Source organism: Abramis brama (genome assembly GCF_963993115.1).
Source record: "Abramis brama genome assembly, chromosome: 18".
NCBI lineage: Eukaryota > Metazoa > Chordata > Actinopteri > Cypriniformes > Leuciscidae > Abramis > Abramis brama.
Genome location: NC_139980.1, coordinates 6,601,274 through 6,624,649, shown reverse-complemented (window position 1 = coordinate 6,624,649; position 23,376 = coordinate 6,601,274). Strand labels below are relative to the sequence as shown.

Genomic DNA, 23,376 nt, shown 5'->3' with positions numbered 1-23,376 from the left:
CCCCTGCCAAATCAGACTGATGAAATGTTTCAATTAGTTGGGTGAATTTCATCTTAAAACATTTATTTCACAAATTAAATGGCATGTCATCACAACACAAAGAGTAGAGACTTATTAAACAACATGAATGGGAAAACAGCCAGTTAACATCCATAAATGTCTTCTGTGGTGTGTGTTAATGTGTTCATGGCACCACAAATATGGATTTGTTTTCTATTTAATATGAACCACTGCACATTGGGACTATATGGGTGATGTAGAAATGTTTAAATTGTGTTTCATTTCACATGATGTAATGTTGGAATCTCTGCCATATCATGGATATTACATCCGGAGTGAAGCTACCTTTTGTGTGTATCTCTACAGAAGTGACGGTTTGCCAGCTCAGAAATCTGAAGATCCATATTTAACAATGTCTAGTTATGCAAACATAATACAACAACATTGCTTTGCACACTAGATATTTCAATATTTACGTTTCTATGCATGCAGTGTCACTGACATGACCAAAGACGTACAATACATAATATTTAAAATCATTCTATCGCAAAAAGTTAACCATGTTTTTGGTATCTATAATTAAAACGTCACAGTCCATATCTTTATTTATTGTCCTCACCATCCCTGGCCTTTAGACATTACACAACATTAAAAATTGTTATGTATGCTATGTAAACATGTTAAATGATCTTTAAATAAAAACAGATTAGAAGCTAAATAAAATATTAACAAATCATATTTTCAAACAATAAGGAATATGGTGCTGTATTCAACTAAAATGAATTAGCCATCTCTGTTGTATTTAATGGTTTTGACCAGACCAGTACAGTTTCTCCTCTCCTTTATTTTTCTTCCATTTGCAGAGGAATAACATCCAAAAGGTCTTCTGGAAGGTCTTGTTGCATAGGGCGTAACACATAGGGTTGATGGTGCTGTTGACATAGCAGAGCCAGTAGCCCAGATGCCAGAGGGACATTGGGATGCATTTAGAACAGAAGGTGGAGATGAGCACCATGATGTTGTACGGGGTCCAAGTGAGGATGAAAGCCAGAAGGATGGCACTGAGAGTCTGTGCAGCCTTTTTCTCCTTGATGAGGACCATTCGTTTACGCTTGGTCATCTGGATCTTCAAGTTTGGATCTTCTGGTTTGGTTGAAGCCGATGTGGATGAAGGAGCCTGTGGCTCTGAGGACTGACATTGATCTGTGTTTGTTCTCTCAGTCTCGGTACTACCTTGCAAAACGGTGTTGTCACTAAGGATCGGCTTGAACTTGTATGACATACATTTTTTATTGTTCGTCTGGGAGCATTTTGCAAGATCACTTAGATATTTGCTGTCTTCATAACAGTCCATCTGTCCATTTTTATTGAGTGTCGATTCTTGGTTCTTGAAAGATTCTCGAGGGGTCGTCTCAGAGACAGACCGCTCGTCATCTTCTGAGGATGTATAACTGTTCAAGGTGGTGACCTGGTCTGATTTTGTCCACAGGTCATCAGACTGCAATGTTGTCCTAGTTACATAACTCTGGTTGGACGAAGACCATGACGCTTGAGTCCCGTCCCTCTTGTTTTTAAAGCTAAAGCATTGTAGTATTGGCTTTCGTGCTTTAGAGTCTTCACGGCTGTCCAGCGATGGGTATCCTTGGAGTTCTGCTAAGTTCTTTGTGCGTTTCTCGGTTTCTTTGTAGATTTTGCAATATAAAATTGTCATGATGGATACCGGGACATAAAAGGCTGCTATGGCTGTACCAAATGTAATTGTGGGTTCTGAGAAAAACTGGATCTCGCATTGGTCGGGAGAAACCGTCCTCTTACCGACAAAGTACTGCCAGCACAGAATGGGTGGAGCCCACAATATGAACGATATCAACCAGGCCAAGCCAATCATGATGCCTGCACGTTTCGGGGTCCGTTTAGCCCTGTAGGTAAGTGGTCTTGTAATGGAGAAATATCTGTCAAAGCTGATGACCAGCAAGTTCATCACCGATGCATTACTTGCAACATAGTCAAGGGCCAGCCACAGATCACATGCTATATTCCCTAAAGACCAGTATCCCATGAGAATGTAGGATGTGTACAGGTTCATGGAGAACACGCCAATAATGAGGTCTGCAAAAGCTAAACTGAGTAAGTAGTAGTTGTTAACAGTCTTAAGTTGGCTGTTGACCTTGAAGGAGAGCATCACCAGAACGTTCCCCACTATTGTGATGAGACTCACAACAGCTGACACTGTTGCAATGGTTATGACCTCCAACAGACTGTATGGGGCTGGCAGGACAGCAGAGACATTTCCACTTGCTGTTAAATTTTGGATATCCATGTCCATTGCTGACAGGTTAGTAAATGCTGGATAAAAGTTGCACTGTATTCTTCATGCTCACTTGGCAAAGGATCATCTGAAAACAGAGCACAAAGAGACTTAAGATTTCAAAAACAGAAAATTTAAACATAAAAATAGTGTACTTTTCTAAGACATTACAGGCAAAGCATTATTTTTTTTATGGACATTTCTTTTAGACTGGTGGAAAGAAAACATCCAAAATGCACATTCAAGAGTTCATTTTATCACACATTATCTTTTTGTGTCTGTTGTTTTTAATTATAAATACATAAAGGCTGTTCAGTAGGCATTCAATAATTTCCAGTTTTATTCTTATTAGTTCGAATTTCAAAAAGATTCCTATAACCTTTTATTTAGAAAAACTTTTTTTTTCTCTCTGGCTGTTGACAGTATGGATTTATGGAGTGATTAAAAAATAGATATAAAAACTTTAATATGCCAACAAAATGAAAGAATGAACCTGGCTTTATCCAATGTTCTGATTTAATATTTTGGAAATGCATGCAAATGAGAGCATAATTAATTAGATATTGCTTATTTAAATTTGCATATTTAACATAGCATTTCAGAAAACTTGTAATATAAAAATTGTCTTAGGCCCAGTTTTACAGACAGGGCTTAGATTAAGTTAGTATTAGGCCTTAGTTCAAAGACATTTAGTTTAAGTAGATTTTTTAAGCGTGCCTTAGGGGGAAAAAAAACATTACTGATGTGCATCTTGAGATAAAACAATGACACTGACATATTTTAAGATATGTTACTGCAAGCTGCTTTAATTTAAAACAGCTCAAACGTGTATTTTAGTCTGGGACTATAGTTTAAGCCTTGTCTGTGAAACTGGGTGTTAATGTTCTATGATTAATCAACTTTGGAAGTATTTTTATTTTTTTCAATCTGACAAGCACACAATAACAGTTATATGCATCGCAATATCTTAAAGATGACTGTAATAACTACAGTCCATTATATGCAAAGGAATGACAGGACTGCATGGGAGCACCCGGTCAGATCTCACATGCCCTCAAAAGAGCTGGTTTCACCCCTGGTCCTACTACTTTTGATACTACTGATACTCATACTTTTTTCCCCAGTTCGACCAGCCTAAAGTTGACAATATCATACTCATGATTAAGCGGAACTAGTTGAATGAGGGGGAACGTTTCTCCATTGAAGAGGGTTCTTTTTAACTGTAACAACTGTTGTGGTGTTACATGATTACAGTCTCGGTCGGTAGTAGTTCTAATTTTCATATTCAGTTATGGAGAGTAGACATAGTCGGGGACGCGGTGGTCATTGGAAAAGAGGAGGTGGAGGTAGAGGTGAAGGTGAGGGGGACACTGGCAGTTCGGGAGAGCACAGGGGTCGCGGAAGAGGGGGCCACTATCGTGGAAGAGGCAAACGGGACCATCGTAGAGGAAGAGGGCGCGAATATGGACCTCCCGCAGACTTTAGAGAGTTTCGACGAGTGAGTGTCACCCATACAAAACAAGCTCCATGGCAACCATAGTTTATGCCGAAATACCAGAGTAACGTTTACCATAATGCCATACAATGACAGTAAGTTAATGATTACTATAAAACTCTGGCTATTTGGTATTAGACACAGATGTCATAAATATTAAGTAACGTTATGTGAAAATAAAATAATGTCACTAGCATTAAGAGAGACTGTCACACTGTTTGAATGAGATTAATGGAAAATAATTGTGAACTTAATTTATGGTATTTCTGTAGTAACATTACTGTACTATAATGTGTTGGCAGTGGTTACTGTACTATTTGTCTTTTACTCTATCAGTACTGTTACATGTTTAACTGTATCACTGCTACCATGTTCATTTTTAAAATAGTTTTTTATAGTTTATTAGAAACCTATTTAGAATCAGTAAGTATTCACTGTATGTATTGTGTCATGCTTGCTCACTGTCATAATTTTTCTGATTGCTTTTCAGAATCAAGATGACCATGACAACAAAGAAAACTTTGAGGAAGTAGAGGAGCACATCACCTTCTCTCGACGAAAGCTTGAGCCCAACTGGGACCGTTATAAGGAATCGGAGAAAGAGGAAATTAATGAAGATGTACCCACACAAAGAGGCACAGACTATCATGTCCTCCTCACTTCAGCTGGTAAGACATACTGCCCACTTAAATCTGTGTCATATTTCCCCCGTGCCTCTGCTCTGATACAGCTCATGAAGGGAGGAGATCAAAACTAAAATTAATGTAGAACAACGGTGGTGTTAAACAGCTGTCCTGCTGTGTGCTATTGAGATACTAAAGGCGACGAGAAGGGCAAAACTCTATTTCTGTTGCACGGTTGGATCTGATTGATGGAGGAGGACTCATCTCATGATGAGCAACAGTTTTTGCCATGTTTACAGATAGCACAGCGAGCAACCATTACCACTCACAGAGTTTATGTTATGCAGCCTGAATGAGAAGTTTGGGACTAGTAAAAATATTTTATACAGCAGGTATGCATTAAATGCATTAAATCAAAAATGGCAGTAAAGACATTTGTAATGTTACAAAAGATTTCAGTAAGTTAATGAATACTATAAAACTCTGGCTATTTGGTATTAGACACAGATGTCATAAATATTAAGTAACGTTATGTGAAAATAAAATAATGTCACAAGCATTAAGAGAGACTGTCACACTGTTTGAATGAGATTAATGGAAAATAATTGTAAACTTAATTTATGGTGTTTCTGTAGTAACATTACTGTACTATAATGTGTTGGCAGTGGTTACTGTACTATTTGTCTTTTACTCTATCAGTACTGTTACATGTTTAACTGTATCACTGCTATGTTCATTTTTAAAATAGTTTTTTATAGTTTATTAGAAACCAATTTAGAATCAATAAGTAAAAATGCCAGTAAAGACATTTGTAATGTTACAAAAGATTTCAGTAAGTTAATGATTACTATAAAAGTTTTCTATTTCAAATAAATACTGTTATATTGAACTTTTATTCATCGAATAATCCTGAAAAAAATATCATGTGTCCACAAAAGTATTGATATTAATTAGAAATGTTTCTTGAGCTGCAAATCAGCATTAATGATTTCTGAAGGATCATGTGTCAATGAAGACGGAAGTAGTGATGCTGAAAATTGAAAGCCTTTGTGAGCATGAGAGACTTCTTTCAAAAACATAAAAGTCTTACTGACCCTATATTTTTCAGTACTGTATAAGCAAGTTAAAACATGATGTAAGGGGTTTTCAGGGAATGCCTGTAGCCAAAGCAATACACGATTTGATGTGCCCGGTTCCTTTATGTATGTCAGTGAGTGAATGCAGAGATTGTACATTTTGTTCAAGGGCAGGTCATACACTGTCTAATTATTCAAAATTAACCATTACAAAGGCATTTGTACCTCAGATTTAACGAGCCTAAATTCCCTGTAAGTGCAGAATGAGTTTCCATTACGCTGTTCTCTTGAGGGAATTTTCTTTGCTCAATTTGCCTCTCATTTCCCTAATCTGCTTCCTCAAAAGCCACATTGATATTCATGAGATATATTTGTGGCATCTAATTTTACAACAGTGAAGTACTGCAGGATTGCACTGCCTCTTGTGGTATTGCAAAAGAAAGACTATTTATCCCTAGTGCATAACATACGTACTAGGAAATTTCATTTGTTAGTAGCAATCTGTTTCTGTTTGTCGTGGCCAAACAGTTAAAGTTGTACTCCAAACTAAATTGGAGCACTTAATCTGTTTTGTTGCTCTCTATTTTTTCCTGTGTTGTTCCCTGCACATTTACGATTAGTCATCAGAGGTTCAAACTCGCTGATCCCTGTGAATGTGGGTGGAATTTGTATCTGTTCTCCAGAACAAGTATTGTATCCATGACTTCAGGAATTATGTAGGACAGCTTTACCATCATGATGTGGTTGTACAGCACCATGATAACAACAAAAGAAATAGTTCAGACTGCTTTGATGAAGAATCTTCTTTTCTGTATTTTATATTTTAACAGTGAAAAAAGTCTTTACAAGTTTTGTTTGACTTGGCAAGATATGTAAATATGGTCACACCTCTTGGTCAAATATTGCAATATAATGACTTCAGGTAAGTTATAAATAGAAAAATGGCTGTTCCGGTTTGTTCAGCTCCACATGTCTTTCAAAGTTGCCTGACCTCCCCTGCGATACTCAACTTACTGTCCTTTATCCTATTATGATTCTGCCAGCAGGCCCTGATTAGTGTGTGTGGTGGTAACAGACTGATTACATGCCAAATGAGTATAATTCAGCTTTCACCAGGAACACCCTTCAATTACCCTTGAGCTTTCTCACAAATGACCAAAATCATAACTTAATCTGGATTCTTTAACGGGGTTGGTTTGCCTAAATTTAAAATTGTCATCATTTAGTCACCTTCAAAGTTCTACAGGTTTGGAACTACATGGGGGTGATCATTTACACATATTGCACATTATTACACATATTACACTAAAACAGATGAGTTGTCTTCTTCATGACAGCAGGTGCTTGCACCTGTTTGTCACCCACATGGTAGTGTGTAGTGTTTAATCTATCAGTTTGAGTGAGGAAATCATCATGCAGTTCATAGAAAACTACATTTGTCAGATAACAATTTGAAAATCTGTTCACCGAAAGGCTTCATGCTGTAGCAAATCTTTGATGCGATCATTTTTGTGCATATTACTCAGACAGATGGGTAATTTTATTTTGTCTAATCTCACAGCTGATCAAAGATTAATCTGTCAGAAACTCTTGATCAAATTGAATTGCATCATCCAGACCTTGTCACTGTGGCGGTGAACTTGTTGCTAGGGCCAGCATCATAGGACATTGCTCAAGCATTGGGAGTCTTTTGTTGGTCTCAGAATAACCCTGCAACTGACATTGCTTTGAAAATCCACTATGAGGATGAATGTGGTAATTGCTACCTCGTATTACAACGTAATAATGATCTCCTTCAGATGATATTGATGCACTTTTTCCCGCTTAAGATGCTTGAATATTTAAACATTTTGTAAACACAGCCATATAAGCTTTGCATTGATTTCTAGTTTCGGTAAGGAGTCTGTATTGTCAACACAATTGTATTTACAGGAAATGTAAAAAACAATAGTGCATGCAAATATAATATTAATGGTGTACTTTGCATGACAGTAAAGGTGACATTTATTAACATTAGTTAATGCATTGTGTACCATGAACTATTTTTACAGCCTTTATTAGTCACATTACATTAATGTTGAATGTTTCAAACTTCAAACTTTGAGTATTAGTTTATGAAAAAAAAAAAGTAAAATGCTGTAAAAGTATTGTTCATGGTTATTTTATGAAAGCTAATGCATTAACTAATTTAACAAATTCAACATCATTGAAAGCATATGTTTATTACACCGAGTATACATCATAGCACATATTGATTTATTTGGCAATTTCCAAATTACTGTAGGTAGGAGCTTTCTTTACTGCTTTTTTTCTGTCCATTTAAATCAGCTTAGTGGAACTAAGTAAAAACAATGTCTGTTTTTTTATTATTATTAAAAGGGACAATAGACCCCAAAATGAAACGTCTGTCATTTACTCACCTTCATCTCCAAACCTGTATGACTTTGTTTTATTATGTGGAAAATAAAAGCAACATAAACCCTATTGACATTGAACGGGCAAGGTTGTATGCCCATACTAAAATTCTGCTTTTGTCCTCCACAGAAGAAAGACATTTTTGATAAAGGTTTGAAAAAACATGTGGGTTAGAAAGTGATGACAGAATTTTCATTTTTGGATGAATTGCCCATTTACATTTTAAACATTTTAATTGAAATATAACTAATTCATTAGAATAGCAGTCAGTGATATCTATTGTCTTTAATAATGTTGACCTAATATTCAGCCACCTAGTTAATTACTACATTGTCTAATTATCTGTAAAAGATGTATGTATTCAGTACTCACTGTTTTCATATCTCAGCCTTGAACTCCATCTACAGATCTGGCTCGGTCACACTGTCACTCATCCCAAACCTTTTCCTCTATTGTCAACTCTCACCACTCTGGAATCGAGTGTCTAGATGTTGCTTCTTCGTCCAGTCATCAGCCTGTTCTTAAATTATATAATCCTCAAAGTTGTAGTAAAATGTTCTCCTCGGTTTTTGGATGGTTGTTGGTGCTCAAAGGGAGAGTCAAAGTAAAACGCTCCGTCTCAAGTTGTGCCGACTACGCCAAAGTCCATTGTTAAGCATCTCCTTTTCTCTCAGTGGTGGAGGATGATTGGGAAACGCTGCTGCTGCTGTTTCTTTGGATGAATATGTGCTGCTGCCTGTGGATGCTCTGACAGACACAGATGTGAATGGCTGGGAGGAGGTCATTCCCTCTGGGCTGGGATGATCGTCATGATTTGGGGCAGTGAACAACAGGCAGACGCCGAGAATGGGAGGAGGAAGAGGAGAAGAGCAGGGGGCTGAATCGAAGCAGAAATGAGGGGATGAAGGTTAGACCGTTCATGCTCATGCTGGAGACAGAGGGGGTGTGTGAAAGGGTGGTATGATGCTCGCTGAAACATAATGGAGGCATTAATTACTCTCTTTTGACACAGATAGCATGGCTGCGAGCAAATAAGTGGGTGGAGATGATCGGTTATCTAGAAATACAGAAGTAAGAGGGTCATTTAATGACTTTTTGTCTGTATAGGAGCTGCTTCAGCTCAACTCAAAGTAAAATTGTCCTCTAAAATAGTACAACTTATTAAGGTGCCAGGTGATGTTTCTCCCATATATTTTGAGGTAATATAGCTGTTTGTCTGATGTTCAAATTGTTTTTGTTCCACTAGCTTCACCAAACAAACAAAAAATAAAGTAAATAATTGTTTTATACAGTTTCATCTACCATTGGTTAACCAAATGAATAGCCTCACCCCAAATTCACATCATTAGTTGAGTCAATGCTACTGCATCACACTGGAAGTGTACTTCAGCATTTAGCTGTTCATATATCCTTGACCATTATGAATTTGTTTATATATTTATTTATTTATTTATACTGATCAAAAGATTTTAGTTTTGAAAGAAATGCATTAAATTGATCAAAAATGGCATGAACATTTACAGTGTTACAAAATAAGTATATTTCAAATATATGCTGTTCTTTTGAGCTTTTTCTATTCATCACATTCCACAAAAAAATATTAAGCAGCACAACTGTTTTCAACTTCGATAATAATACGATTTTTTTTTTTTTCTGAGCAACAAATCAGCATATTAGAGTGATTTCTGAAGGATTATGTGACACTGAGTAATGATGCTGAAAAAATTCAGCTTTGCAACACAGGAATAAATTGCATTTTAAGATATATTAAAATAGAAAACAGTTATTTAAAATTGTAATACAATTGAATCACAATATGACTGTTTTTACTGTAATTTGTATCTAATAAATGCAGTCTTGGTGAGCATAAGGGACTTTGTTTAAAACATGACAAAATCAAACCGACTTTTGAATGGCAGTGTAATTTATTTTATTTTAAACACTATTTTAAGAGGTTAGCATTAATGTTCATTTGCAGATGATGCCTCTAATTCTGCTCTCACAGCTGCATGGGTGCAATCACTTACATCACAGGCCATCAAAGGAAGCCTTGAATGATCAATGAGGGAAAAAAAAAGATTCAGTACACACAGTACAAACATAAAGTTGCAAGAGGGTAAGGACGCTCAGGAAATTAGTGACATTGTGTCCTTGCAAGTTGTGTCCGTGTAAGCGTTGTCTGGTTGGAGATTGAGTACAGATCGACCAATTCAGGGTCATTTCTTTTTACACTTTTTCCTTTTGTCAGCCGTCACCTGTTTTTTTTTACAATGCCACAGTGTGATCACAATCTCACATCTTCATGTCGTACAGTCAGGTTGACAGGAAATGGCTTATGTAAGATAGTTCCATGTAGGGCAGGATTTCCAGGCCTCCAAGTTTATTGATCATAATGAGATCATAATGGAGGATATGAGCCGTATCACGTACCCTGGAGGAGGACTAATAATGAAGGGTATAGATATACAGTGACAGCTCCGCTGTGTTCGCCTGCATCTGCGTGTCTGTCCTAGAGTAGTACGTCTCCTCTGGGTCTCAGATGGCTAGCAGACACAACTCAGCCCTACGCGCTACATACTCGGGTTACACTTGACAGTGAGAGCAGCAAAATGAATACTAAATGTTGCCTGAATTTCACGACCTTGTTTAGCTGTTGACTGCACTTCGACCTGTCTGTGTCCCTGCGGAGAAGCAAAGAGATGTTGATTCATTACCAATGACATTGCACCTGTAGGAAACCTTGCCCCCTCCCAACTTGCTGTCCTTTATTTCAGTACCTTGGACCTCCACCTGTGGCCCTGCTGCTGGCAGTTTCACCAGCTGGACCCTCCACAAATGACTGCACCCTGGTGGGACACAGCTTTCTAGATTTCTCTCTTTTTCATATTCTTGGCAGGCAACAACCTACTGTATCTTGCACAAAGTCAGCCATTAAATTATTACCACCATAGAACCCTTATTGTTTTTAAGCATGCTGATAAACATATGCTAGATGTGTTTGTTTACATGCACTTTATAAGTTTCAGTTGGACTAAAGCAATAATTAAGCTTTTTTTATTGTCACTAACCTGTCCTGATTTTGTGAATTTGGACTAACAGACCTAGATAATGTGATTGTAGCTCGGCTTCGTCGAATGCAAGTGGAATCGGCGTTGTTGCGCATGCTCTGAAAAGGCATTCAGAGTATTTTTTTAAAAACATTTTTTAAATATTAAATTGATCAATGACAAGGACACATTATATTCATCAATGGTGATTAAAGTCTATTTCTATTTCAAATGAATGCTCCTTTTGAACTTTCTATTCATCAAAGAGTAATTTTTTTTTCATTATTTCATTATCACAGTTCATACAAAAATCTTAAGCAACACGATTTTCAACATTGATAATAAAATGTTTCTTGAGCAAATCAGCATATTAGAATAATTTCTAAAATGAATTACAGTAGAAAACAGTTATTTGAAATTGTAATGATATTACATTATTACTGTTTTTACTGTATTTTGATCAAATAAATGCAGCCATGGTTAGCAAAAGAGACTTCAGAAATATTCTTAAAAATCTTGCCGGCCCCAAACCTAAACATGCATTGCCAACTTTGATTAATTGAATATCAATTATGGACTTTGTTTTCTCTGAATCTGAGCCTAGTTGATTTAAGTTAAAATATGCAAAATGGATGTTGATTCCAGCCTGCTAAGTGTAATCACACAAATCCAGCACAAACTGGTGTTTCTGGAAGAATGCTGGAGCAACCTTCACTTAAATGCTGAGCACCTGTGTTTTTGATCGTGCTTTACTGTGACTGTAGTCCCCTGCTTCAAGCATTGGACAGTAATTATGATGCGGGGGTGTGCGTTTGCACCCACGCAGAGTATCAGAATGTCATCTCTGTAATAATGTGTAACAGTAACAACCACTCTGTTAATGACTGTGTGTGTCTCTCTTCACACTCGCTCTCTTCCCTCGCTGCTGTTGTTACCATAACACCTGTGCGATTTGCATGAGGCTGCTCATTATTTTAAAGCCACTTTGACACCTTTATGAATGTTGGGAAGAGCAACAGTGGCCACTTGTTTCTAATCATTTCCATATTAGCGTTCCATATCTTTTTATCTGTCCGCCATAACTTACTCCTTGTTTGTTTCCTGTGGCGATTGTTCCCTGTTGTCACATCACTGAAATATGGGAGCTTTTTTCAAACCGTACTTACAGGTTAAAGGTTCAAGTGACACTTTTGCATAAATATGGTTGTGTAATAATGATAGCTTTTGACTATAAATAGCCTGAGTGATCTAATATTTTGTCCCCAATGAATCTGTTTTATAATTCTGCCAGGAAATGGTCCCCTGATTGTCCCTTTAAATTCATGTATGCCCAGAGATGCATTATTTGGGGCAGTGTTGATATTTGGGGCATGAAGTCCTTTGGTATTTGGTTGGAAGTGGATGTTCTTAATGGGCGCTGTCATTGAAATACCTCTGTAATCAAGATTCTCTGTAGTTGGGAAGTCTATAAGTAAATATAATTTTGCACAGGTGTTATGTATGCCATGTAAATGGTACTCATGTTCACTAGATAGATTTCCGATTCAATGTCCGTCTTGGAATTGAATACAGTCCTAATTAGACCTGGGCAATAAAACTAAGTAAAAATGTAAACCTCGACATTTTTCTAAATTTTTATGATATTCAGTATATAGAGATGTTTTTGCAATTGCTCTTGAAAAGAGCCTTTCAACATTATTGAGATATTCCCTAATTATATATATTTTATGTCAGCAAAGAAGATATCGCAATAATATTGCTTGTAGTAATCATGTATCGGTCAGCTCTAGTCCAAATGCATTTTGGTTTTGAATGTTCTGAATCAGTGCCATTATCACATCACAAGTCTATATCAAGTATTTCAGGTCTGAATGTTTATAATAAATTTATTATTTTAAGTGGTATAAAATAATGAATTTGTTTACTTAATAAAAGTAATAAACATATTACATAATAAATAAATAATATAAAAAATATTTTAAGTAATATAATGCATGTATTAAGTTTTAAAATAGATCTTTTTTTCTTGTATAAATGAAATAAATACTTTTTGATTTCTTTTGTTACTTCTCACAGAAAGCCATATACTGCAGTGTTATATGACATGCTTTTAATCATTTCTATAAAATATCTTCCTCTTAAATATTGACATTGCTTTTTTAGTAGTTTCTGAAGAGGATCCTCCCTGAGATGTGTTTCCTCTGTGTTCATCATTGGGAAACGCATCTCCTTTGATCAAGAGTAGCGCACTGAGTGCTTGATTCATCTCTATGGAAATAAATAACTCTTCTAAATGTCTTATTAAGATGAGCCACAGCTGTCTGCTAACCTGATGGTCAGCTCAGCCCATTGTCCCAGCTGCAATACTGGCCCCACTTGTAGAAAGTGAACACGCATGTTGTTATGTAACTTGGTGTAGCTTTTATGTTCAGGTAAAAATATCAAGAAGAAAGGAGAATACTGCTGCTCTTGTAGTGTAGGTCAGGTTGTGCCGAGAAAGAAAGGACTCTGGACGACTTCTGCTCTTTGTGGTCTTTCGTTCATTCCATGGCTCGCATCTAGCATCTTTCACTTGAGGTGCACCTCACACCAGAGCCCTGTTCTCATACACACTAATGCACCGGAGATATGGGGACGTGCATTCACAAATAAATAGGAATTAAATAGATTAATATAGAGCAGTAGGCGTAAACACTGTGTCTGTAACACTGGAAAACCCATCAATCATGAGACTCAATCCTGTGTCTGATAATCTTTCTTTCTTTCTTTCTTTGTCCAATTGAAAAAAATAAATGCATCATAAATCCATTTTCCAAACCGTGTTTTTGTTTTATCCTGAATCACTACGGTACACAGCTATTTTAGACTGGCTCGGGTCGTACCACTGCGGAGTAGCCCAGTATCTGCGTGACTCGTCATAGATATAAACAGAGAAATAAATATATTATTATTATTATTATTATTATTTATGAACATTTATTAGAGGATCAACCCCATGAGATGAAACATCTCGTTTTCATGGGGGTCCTCAGGATCATGTCCAAACAACATAGAACAGCAGAACAACAGAGTAGATACAATCAAATAAAACAAAAAAAAAATCATAATAATAATAAAATAATAATACAACAAAAAAAACAAAAACCTATTTTATACCCCTTTTAAGTAAAACCTTTTTAATATAGGACTCAGCATGAAGGTGCTTTGGAAGTCATGCGTTTTAAGAGGGGTATTTGGTGTGAGATGTTTGAGAACAACTGGTGTAACATATTGCATATAACACAATAATCCCAAATATAACTGACAAAGTTATCATCACTATATATGTACATATATATACATAAACAAATTCATATATACACACATACATAACATGACACATATCGATGCTGAATCTGAAATGCTAGAAACATAGACAAGTATTCTGAAGATGTGTTAACAAAGCAGTTTGGAACAGAGGAAAAGACGTAAGCGAGCGAATGGATGCAGGAAGGCTGTTCCCGTCACGAGGGGCTCTAACACAGAAAGCATATTTCCCAATTTCTCTCTTAACTCTAGGGACAGTAAAGAAGATCTGTTCGTTGTCACGAAGGCTATATTGTGAACTGTAAGGCACTAAATATTGCGATAAATAATATGGAAATTGAAAGTAAATGCATTTAAAAATGAGCTGAATTAAAGGTTGATTTGATTTCTGATACATTAAAGATTTCAAAATAAGAGTTGATTTGACACTTTCTGCACCACATGAAGAGATTCACAGCTATAGTTCCAGTCATTTCAATTGTGATTTAACTGAATAGATGTGTTTTATTCCCCGTTTCTGGTTTAGGAAGCTCAGACCTCTTTATAAACATAATGATTTGAAGGTTACGCAACAGTTCAACTTCAACAGATCAAAACCGAAAGCAGAGCTCAAACTTTTAATGATCTGAAGAAGGAAAACATTTTTATTTTACACATTTGGCCTCTGTCAGATATCCAAGCAGTGTTGCATTTAAAGATGTGTTTTCAAATGAACCAAGTGTGTGAACTGCACAAAAGTCTTTCCTTTCAACTCTAGACACTAATAGGAAACTCTTGGTGTTCTCCATGGCAGCTATCCTGAAGCGTATATTAAATAACCGTCTTATTGTTTTGAATGTTCGGCTTGAAATGTTTTAATTGCAATCATCACAGTCTGATTTATTTTGATGGTTCAGTTCGTTACGGAGTTGCTTTGTGCTAATTGGCTTAGCAATGATTTGCTCAAGAGCCGTGACGACAAAGCAAATTAGCAGCGTCTTCCAAAGGGCTGTAGCCTCCCTCCATTAAGTGCCATTTAATGACTAACAGTGGATGGCCTGTGCTCGGTTTAATGGTGCTGTGCTTGTGGGTCCACACAGCGCTTCGTGGTCCTCCTGTCACCAGTGTCTTATTGGGGCCCTTGAAAAAGCACAGAACACTGGCCAGTTTTGGGTTGGCAGACTGCATGGTGCCACTCTCTGGGAGGAAATGACCTGTGCTTGTAGCGTGGCTTCCTGTGAGCGGGTCAGAGGACGCCAGCCTGCAGAGAGACAACATCTGCCACACTGACATCGTGCCAGCACTGCACCAGAGCTGCTCTTCCTCTCACACCACACATTTTTACTTATTTGTAGATATGCACAATATGTCAACTTTTGGTTATCCATTTCATTTGAAAGTCTAAAAACTGTCCAATGGCATTTTTCTAAACTTCTAAACTAAAGAATAAAAATACAATAATTTGAGAAATGGATTAAGAAAAAGATTTAAAATAGTTAATAAATCTAATAAATCACTTGAAAAGTGAAAAGTTATTTATTTTGTGCAAAGTGATTATTTTTATGGAGGCTTGTTTCCATGGTAACACTCCATGATGTTTCATTAGTTAACTACTCTAGTTAACATGAACTAAGATCGAACAATACTTCTACAGCATTTATTAATCTAAGTTAATGTTAATTTCAACATTATGCATTATTCAAATCAAAAGTTGTTTTTTAACATCAGTTAATGCACTGTGAACTAACAATGAATGACTTTAACTTTATTAACACATTAACTAATGTTAACAAATGAGACCTTATTGTAGTGTTACCAAAACATTTTTTTTAAATGTAATTGCGACTTTCTATCTAACAATTTGTACAGAATTGCAATATATAAATTCGCACAATTCGGACTTTATGTGTAGTTCTGAATATCAGGATTATTATGTGTGCGATATTGCTCAATTATATTATTCATCAGCCATAACAAAAAATTGTGGCATCTGGTTTCAGCCAAGATATTCTATATTTTTGTGTCTCTAGTAAACCGTATATGATTATTTCTTCAATTATTCTTGCACTGTTTCACTTGTACAAACGGTGTCTTTACCATAATTAATGCCGCACAGCAGTACGCATGTCACGTGCAGCTGGTTTGTTATATTGGCCAACTACACACACACACACTCGCTGTGATAATGCTTCGCTGACCCTCATCACACATGCTGACAGGACTTTTGCTCATTGTTATGGCAGCAGTTTCCATGGCGCTGTCACTGCCAGTGAAGGAAACGTGATGTCTTCTCCTGTCCACAGCTCCTCATTCTCTCATAACAGCGACATCAACCACTGCGTACTTGGCATTCTGCTCCACCTTACGAGGAATCTGGTTTACTGTGAGTCACTGGACTGGTATATAGACAATTTGACATCTTTAGGTTCTTCTTCATCAGTTTAATGTAGGCTACTTTACATGGAGCCTTTAGTGGCAGAATGCTCGCTTTTGAAGAAGGATCCCTCTACTTGACCTCGAGACCCTGCGCTGTATCATCCCTGTCAGTTTGGCCAACTGCAGTTGGCAAGTGTGTCTTTAGTGAAAGCGTGTTTCTGAGGCGGGACGCCCGCTATTCTGCCTCACCCTGGCTGGACAGCTGTGTGTGACAGACCCACGGCTTCTTTCTTCGGCTGTCCCAACTTGCTGCCGCCTCACATTTCACGCTGCTTGTGTCAAGGTGAAAATGACTTCAAAAGATGACACGCGCTCAGCTGCGGCTGTGATGGTGTGCAGTGAACTGAGATGTTTCTTCTTGGCCCGTGTCATTATGTCCATTTGGAATTGAAAACAAAGTGGAAGACATTATTAATAATTGACTTGTAACAGCAATATAGGGTCTGGAAGGTGAGCTGTAGTACAGCAGTTATTGTTGACGATTAGTTCATCAAAATAAATCTTACAATAAAATACAGATATTATATGGAAAAATTTCAAACAAAAACAAAAAAACTACTAAAATAACTAAAAGGTAACTTAAAATAGGTTTAAGTTGAAATTACTAAAACGGAAATAAAAAATTAAAGCTAAATAGAAATGGTAAAAAAAAAAATAATAAAAATGACAAAAGCACATAACATAATTACTAAACTTAAATTGAAATGAAATCTGAAAATATAAAAATTAATGCTAATTTAGAATACAACAAAAGTAACACTAAAATAACACAACTGTAGTATTTTCAATGAAATGTGTTAACTGGATCATTTTAATCCTGGTAAATGAATCAACACAGAGTGGGCAAAATAACCTATGATATTATTGCATTATTATAATATTGATTTTAAATATTGAATTAAATCAATTATTATTATTAATTTGTTTGTAATAATATTTAGTAAGATTCATATAAATGTACTGTCAAATATTAATAATATTTGATAGTAAATATTATAACACTTTGAGAATTTTGAGTTTGTTGATGATTTAATAGTGTTATTAGTAATAAAAAAAAAACTTTACACATCAAGAATTTCACCAAAATAAAGAATTCATTCCAAGCTTCCTGAAAGTGTTGAAACAAAACCAAGATATTAACTGGTGACTCACTTTACATACTCTGGTTGATATACTGTATAAACATAGTTTTTTGTTTTGTTTTTTTTAAACAATGTATTGCATGTTTATCTGTTTTAGGGGACTCCTTCACACAGTTCAGGTTCTCTGATGAGAAGGACTGGGACATGGACTCACTGGCAAAAAATCAGGTGCATAATCAGTCATTTCTCAAGTCACTAAATATTAAGATTTGCTTGTATGTTTTCCAGTGCAATTATTGCGTTTTTTGAGGATATATTCTCCTATGGTTGATTGTGACCTCCAGATTCCAGCTCTTTTTATTGACCTGCCAGCTTTAACGCAGTCACTTCAAGAGCTTCCACTGCACACCAGACTGAACCTGGAGGCTGAGCTTGTTCAGGTAGATCCATTGCTTTTTATGTTGAAATACTTTGAAATGCTACTGCTGAAATATTTAGTGAAATACTACTCAGCCTGCAGCCATATCACCCTGTAGCCCACGACTGTAGCCCACTGAAGCTAAGCAGGGTTTAGCCTGGTCAGTACCTGGATGGGAGACTCCTGGGAAAACCAGGTTGCTGCTGGACGAGGTGTTAATGAGGCCAGCAGGGGGCGCTCACCCTGTGGTCTGTGTGGTTCCTAACACCCCAGTATAGTGACGGGGACACTATACTGTCAAAGAGCACCGTCCTTCGGATGAGACGTTAAACCGAGGTCCTGACTCTGTGGTCATTAAAAATCCCAGGATGTCCTTCGGAGAAAAGAGTCGGGGTTTAACCCCGGCATCCTGGCCAAATTTGCCCCTTGGCCTCTGTCCATCATGGCCTCCTAATCATCCCCATACATACTGATTGGCTTCATCTCCATCTCCTCTCCACCAGTAAGCTGGTGTGTGGTGGGCGTTCTGGTGCAATATGGCTGCCGTCGATCATCCAGGTGAATGCTGCACATTGGTGGTGGTTGAGGAGATTCCCCCTTCCATGTAAAGCGCTTTGAGTACCTATAAATGCTATATAAATGTAACGAATTATTATTATTATTACTATTAAAGTATGATGTACTAGAGCTTTAATATGCTTCAGGTGACGACTCCTGTTGAACTGCCGCCCGTGACAGTCCCTCACAGAACCGACTCGACACTGACAGCTCCTCTGGCAGGCCAAGAGTCAGCCCTGGGCATTTCCTGCAGTGTAAAGCCTGTTTCAACCACCACAGCGTCACTCGGGGTCTCCACAGCCGTCCCTGCGGCCACTGATGATGCTGACCAGGAGCTCGACCTTCTCCTCAGCTTGCAGAGACCCGTCACAGAACTTTCTTCAGTTCAATCCCACGCTACAACAGATGATGCACTGAACACCCCAACACAAGGTATCCAAATCAATTAGTATATCTTGTTTCTTTTTTGTTTAAAGGGTAACTAAACCCCTGGTCAGAGCCTGACTCCACCCACTGGCAATATTTGAAAAATGCTGGAAAAGTGGGCAGAGCATCTGAGACGCATCTCTCTGTAGGCAAGGGCGTGGTTAGCTGGTTCCCTCTGACGTCACCGGCCACCATAACTTCCAATAGGAAAATTCAACTGCAGTAGCCACTGTTCAACCTGCAGAGGGCAGCACTCAGACGTTTTTACACCATATATTGGAGAATTAAAACACTCTAAACCCAAATGTCAAAAAAATGACTTGAATCAATGAACACCATTAATAAATCCCCAGTCTTACAGATCATTAACTAAAAAAAGTTGTTTTATCGTTTAGTTACCCTTTAAACAGTTAATTTGTCACTGAAAGTTACTACTTTTAGTTAGTTACAGTACCCTCCAACACTAAGTAGCGTAGTGTTTGGAAATCAGATTCAATTTAGTGAGACAGTTCATTTTCACAGTTCATGTAAACTTCTCAGTTCAAGCTGATTTTTTTGCCAAATTATTTTAATCCCAGTGTTTTGTTTGTTTGTTTTGTTTTTCACTATATAAATAAGGTCAGTAAGATTTTTGTGGAGAAAAATATTAGTTTTATTCATTAGTGACACATTACATTGATCAAAAGTGACAGTTAAGTGTTGCAAAAAAATCTATTCCAAATATTCAACTTTCTAATCAAAGAATCCTAAAAACTAAAATCGAAGTATGGTTTCCACAAAAACTGTTTTCAACATGGATAACTGGAGACTGAAGTAATAGCCGCTGAAAATGCAGCTTTACCATCGCAGGAACAAATTACATTTTAAAATATATTCAAATACAAATCAGTACTGTACTTTTTTACTGTATTTTTGATCAATGAAATGCAGTCTTGCTGAGCCTTCTTTCAAAAACATTTTACCAACCACATTTTTTTAACATTAGCATATATAACATAGTTAGCCTTTATTTTTTGTAAAATTCGACCTGAATTCTATTGCAGATTGAAAATATCCTCTGATACACATATAATCCTTAAATACTTGAGTTTCGATTCTGTTGAACTACTTTGCAAGTTATAGATTCAAAGTAGCTTCCTGAACATGGTGTAAAAATATGATTTTATCACCTCAACAGAGGATTCAGAGGAAGAAGAGCGAGAAAATCAAACGGTTGTTATGAAAGAGACCGAGCCAGAGGTGGAGAGTGAACCTGAACCCACGAGACAGGAAGTGACAGAGGAGGATCTGGAGGACTGGTTGGACAGCATGATCTCCTGACCTGAGAGAAGCACTTTCTCCCTGCTGACTGACACGGCTGTGGATTAAACCAGCACATGCTGACAGCGTTACTTCTGTGTGGACGTGTACATCATACTCAGACACTTCATGAAGTCTTATAATAGCCAAGACTAATTCAGTCATGTGGAATATTAAATGCATCATCAATATGTAACTCCTAAAAATGCTGATGTAATGCCATGTAACAGTTTCCAGACTCCTCAATTGACTCAGATTTCATTCAGATTAAATGCATCTATGGTCAACTGGGATTTATTGCATTGGCTACTTTATTTTCGTTCCCCCTGCTCAAAACAAATGCAAATCACCAAAGCCACTACATACATACAAATGGCCATACAATAGCAGTTTACAGTATTGACTGTTCAATACATTTGTTAATCATTTTTGTCCTTGAATATAGATTTCCATTGTTTTGCAATCGTACTTCATAAATGATCAGGCAAACACGACTTGAGTTATTTAACCTTAACCAAACACTTAAAAAAAGCAGTGATTATCTTTACTCATGAACTAAAGCTACAAAACTACTAACCCAAGTGACTGTCAGTGAGAGTCTAAACTAAAATGCAAACTAGCAAATCATACGAGCGGGAACCAAATGTTTGCATAGTCTCTTGTCATAAGGCACTTTGCTGTATGAGAAACATCTAGTGGACTGAAGCAGATGATCTTTATATTTCTCATTCCACCAGTCAAATTACTGTCTTTAAAGGCATTGCACATTCTTCATAGTATTTTTTGTTGTTTGTTTTTTAAATCAAACAGGCATAAATTGTGTTTGGCACTCAGAAGGTATTCTTGTGCATATTTGTGTAGACGTTCATTCAACACATCAAAAAACATATATATGGTAACATCTCATCTCACAACTTCATGTGCATTTGTGAGTTAAGCAAATGAGGCAATTTACCATGTTGTTGTTTTTTTTTTTTTTTTTTTTTTTTTAATCAAACATGGCTTGTGTCTTAATTTGGCAATGTGTGCTACATGTTTTTTTTTAATCTTTTTTGTTTTTTTCTCAATGTTGGACTTGAGTTCACATTTTTGGCTTGATCACAATGAGTTCTCGTATGTCGCTGTCATTTCTGGTGGAGAAACGGCTGAGGTTTTTTTGTTTGTATGAATCAGTGAGCAGCATTTGATGAGAGCTAGTTTAGGATGTTGTGTCCAACCTACATAAGATCCTAAAAATCATTTATATTAGGAGCTCGTGTATGTTGAACATGTGATTTCTCTCATATTTGGACTGAGGACAACAGTACGTCCTCTAGCCCAGCAGGTCCTCGTATTGCTTCCGGAAACAGTCTCCAGCAGGGAAGAAATCCCAGCACCTCTCCTGATACATCTTCCAAACATACGACTCCTGTAGTAAAAGGATAGAGAAGTAATGTGATGATATAATTTATGAAATATAATATACACTACCGTTCAAATGTTTGGGGTCAGTCATTTTATTTTAAAAAAACATATTTTTTATTAAACACGCATATTGCATATTTTTTATCAAATAAATGCAGAACTTGGCTATTCTATTCATCAAAAGTCTTGGAAAAAAAAAAAATGTATCACAGTTGCCACAAAAATCTTAAGCAGCACAACTTTTTTCAACACTGATAATAAGAAATGTTTCTTGAGCAGCAAATCAGCATATTAGAATGATTTCTGAAGGATCATGTGACACTGAAGACTGGAGTAATGATGCCGAAAATTAAGCTTTGCAATCACAGGAATAAATTACAGTTTTAAAATATATTAAAATACAAAACAGTTATTTTACTGTTTTACTATTTATATATATATATATATATATATACAGTATATATATTTGATAATTGCTAGGACACATTTTTCTATATTTGGGTCACTTCTCACTTTTCCAAAACTCTTCACACAGTTCTTCCAACCAACTTTCAACTTGGCACAGCAGTTGATTTCACATTCAAAATTCATTAAAACTACCAAAACACTCGTCAAAACGCACAGTCATGTCATTCAATTCATTCTCCCATAACATTAGCAAAGTTTGTCAACAAGAAATTGTAAAAAAGAATTACAAAACATGAAATAACATTCATGATATTACTAAAACACACTATTTAGAATTCACTACAGTATGTTAGATGGTCCATGTTTAAATTTCAGTACAAAATAATTCCTTTTATACAGATGGTAATGCAATTGAAAGACTAACACCTGTGTAGGTGTTCAGCAACATCTAATTCTAATTGTTTTGATAGAATATATCAAAATATATTTCAGTTTGGTATTATTATGGAAATGGAAATGGAAATCTTTTTCAGTTTTGAAACGGAACTAAAGTTGAACAGTTTGGCCGGTGTTTGTGTCTAAATGAGAAAAGAATAGATATAATTTGAAAGATGTAGTCGTTGAATGCATTTTGTGCCAAAGCAATGATGAATAATCCAAAGTTTAGGCCATATTGACAGCTGTTGTGATCACTGTGTGAAGAGTTTTGAAGAAGTGCCCAAGTATTGAGATACGTGTCCTATAAATTGTAATAATATTTCACAATATTACTGTTTTGATACTTTTTACAAAAACAAAAATCTTACCAACCACAAAACCTTTGAACAGTACATGATTTTATAATCAATTCATTGAAATTAGATTAGTAGATTACCTGACCAGTGTATTCAGTCTCATCTTTGTTGATAAGGTACATCAGGAAGAATCTGTTAAATAGGAATATTTGAATTTTTAGATGTGTTGACTTGATTAGTTTATAAAGGAAGTAGGGGTGTAACAATATATTGTGTCACAATATATCGCAATACAAAACTGCAACAATATGTATTGTGGATAGTGACAATATGTATTGTGGATAGTTCAAAATAAAATAAAA

At 36.4% G+C, this 23,376-nt stretch overlaps 3 protein-coding genes across 6 annotated transcripts in view; 1 reads left to right on the top strand and 2 right to left on the bottom strand.

The window, feature by feature from the left end:
* Window positions 1-707: 707 nt before the first annotated feature.
* Window positions 708-8,421, bottom strand: chrm5b (cholinergic receptor, muscarinic 5b). The gene is made up of 2 exons (XM_084091213.1): window positions 8,290-8,421; window positions 708-2,396 (listed from the first exon to the last, which is right to left on the bottom strand). Exon 2 carries the CDS (start codon window positions 2,324-2,326, stop codon window positions 803-805), a length of 1,524 nt encoding a protein of 507 aa, XP_083947339.1. The 5' UTR covers window positions 2,327-2,396; window positions 8,290-8,421; the 3' UTR covers window positions 708-802.
* Window positions 3,526-20,760, top strand: aven (apoptosis, caspase activation inhibitor). Its single transcript, XM_084091214.1, has 6 exons — window positions 3,526-3,806; window positions 4,294-4,471; window positions 17,925-17,995; window positions 18,112-18,207; window positions 18,890-19,175; window positions 20,347-20,760. The coding sequence occupies exons 1-6, from the start codon at window positions 3,600-3,602 to the stop codon at window positions 20,487-20,489; spliced, it is 981 nt and encodes a 326-aa protein (XP_083947340.1). The 5' UTR covers window positions 3,526-3,599; the 3' UTR covers window positions 20,490-20,760.
* A 1-nt stretch (window position 20,761) lies between these two features.
* The window catches only part of ryr3 (ryanodine receptor 3), a 94,602-nt gene continuing 91,987 nt past the window's right edge, over window positions 20,762-23,376 (bottom strand). For all 4 annotated transcript variants that reach the window (XM_084091208.1, XM_084091209.1, XM_084091211.1 and 1 more), the window contains 2 exons: window positions 23,155-23,206; window positions 20,762-21,876 (listed from right to left, as the gene is read on the bottom strand). In XM_084091208.1, coding sequence (XP_083947334.1) covers window positions 21,781-21,876; window positions 23,155-23,206 — 148 coding nt within the window. In that variant the 3' untranslated portion in view covers window positions 20,762-21,780. The remainder of the gene's footprint in view (window positions 21,877-23,154; window positions 23,207-23,376) is intronic.

Bases quoted from the DNA above. Each gene is read 5' to 3' on its own strand.
- aven (XM_084091214.1), top strand. From the start codon at position 3,600: ATGGAGAGTAGACATAGTCGGGGACGCGGTGGTCATTGGAAAAGAGGA. The intron at 4,472-17,924 runs GTAAGACATACT...TATCTGTTTTAG, and splicing joins TGTCCTCCTCACTTCAGCTG to GGGACTCCTTCACACAGTTC. The intron at 17,996-18,111 runs GTGCATAATCAG...TGTGACCTCCAG, and splicing joins ACTCACTGGCAAAAAATCAG to ATTCCAGCTCTTTTTATTGA.
- chrm5b (XM_084091213.1), bottom strand. From the start codon at position 2,326: ATGGACATGGATATCCAAAATTTAACAGCAAGTGGAAATGTCTCTGCT.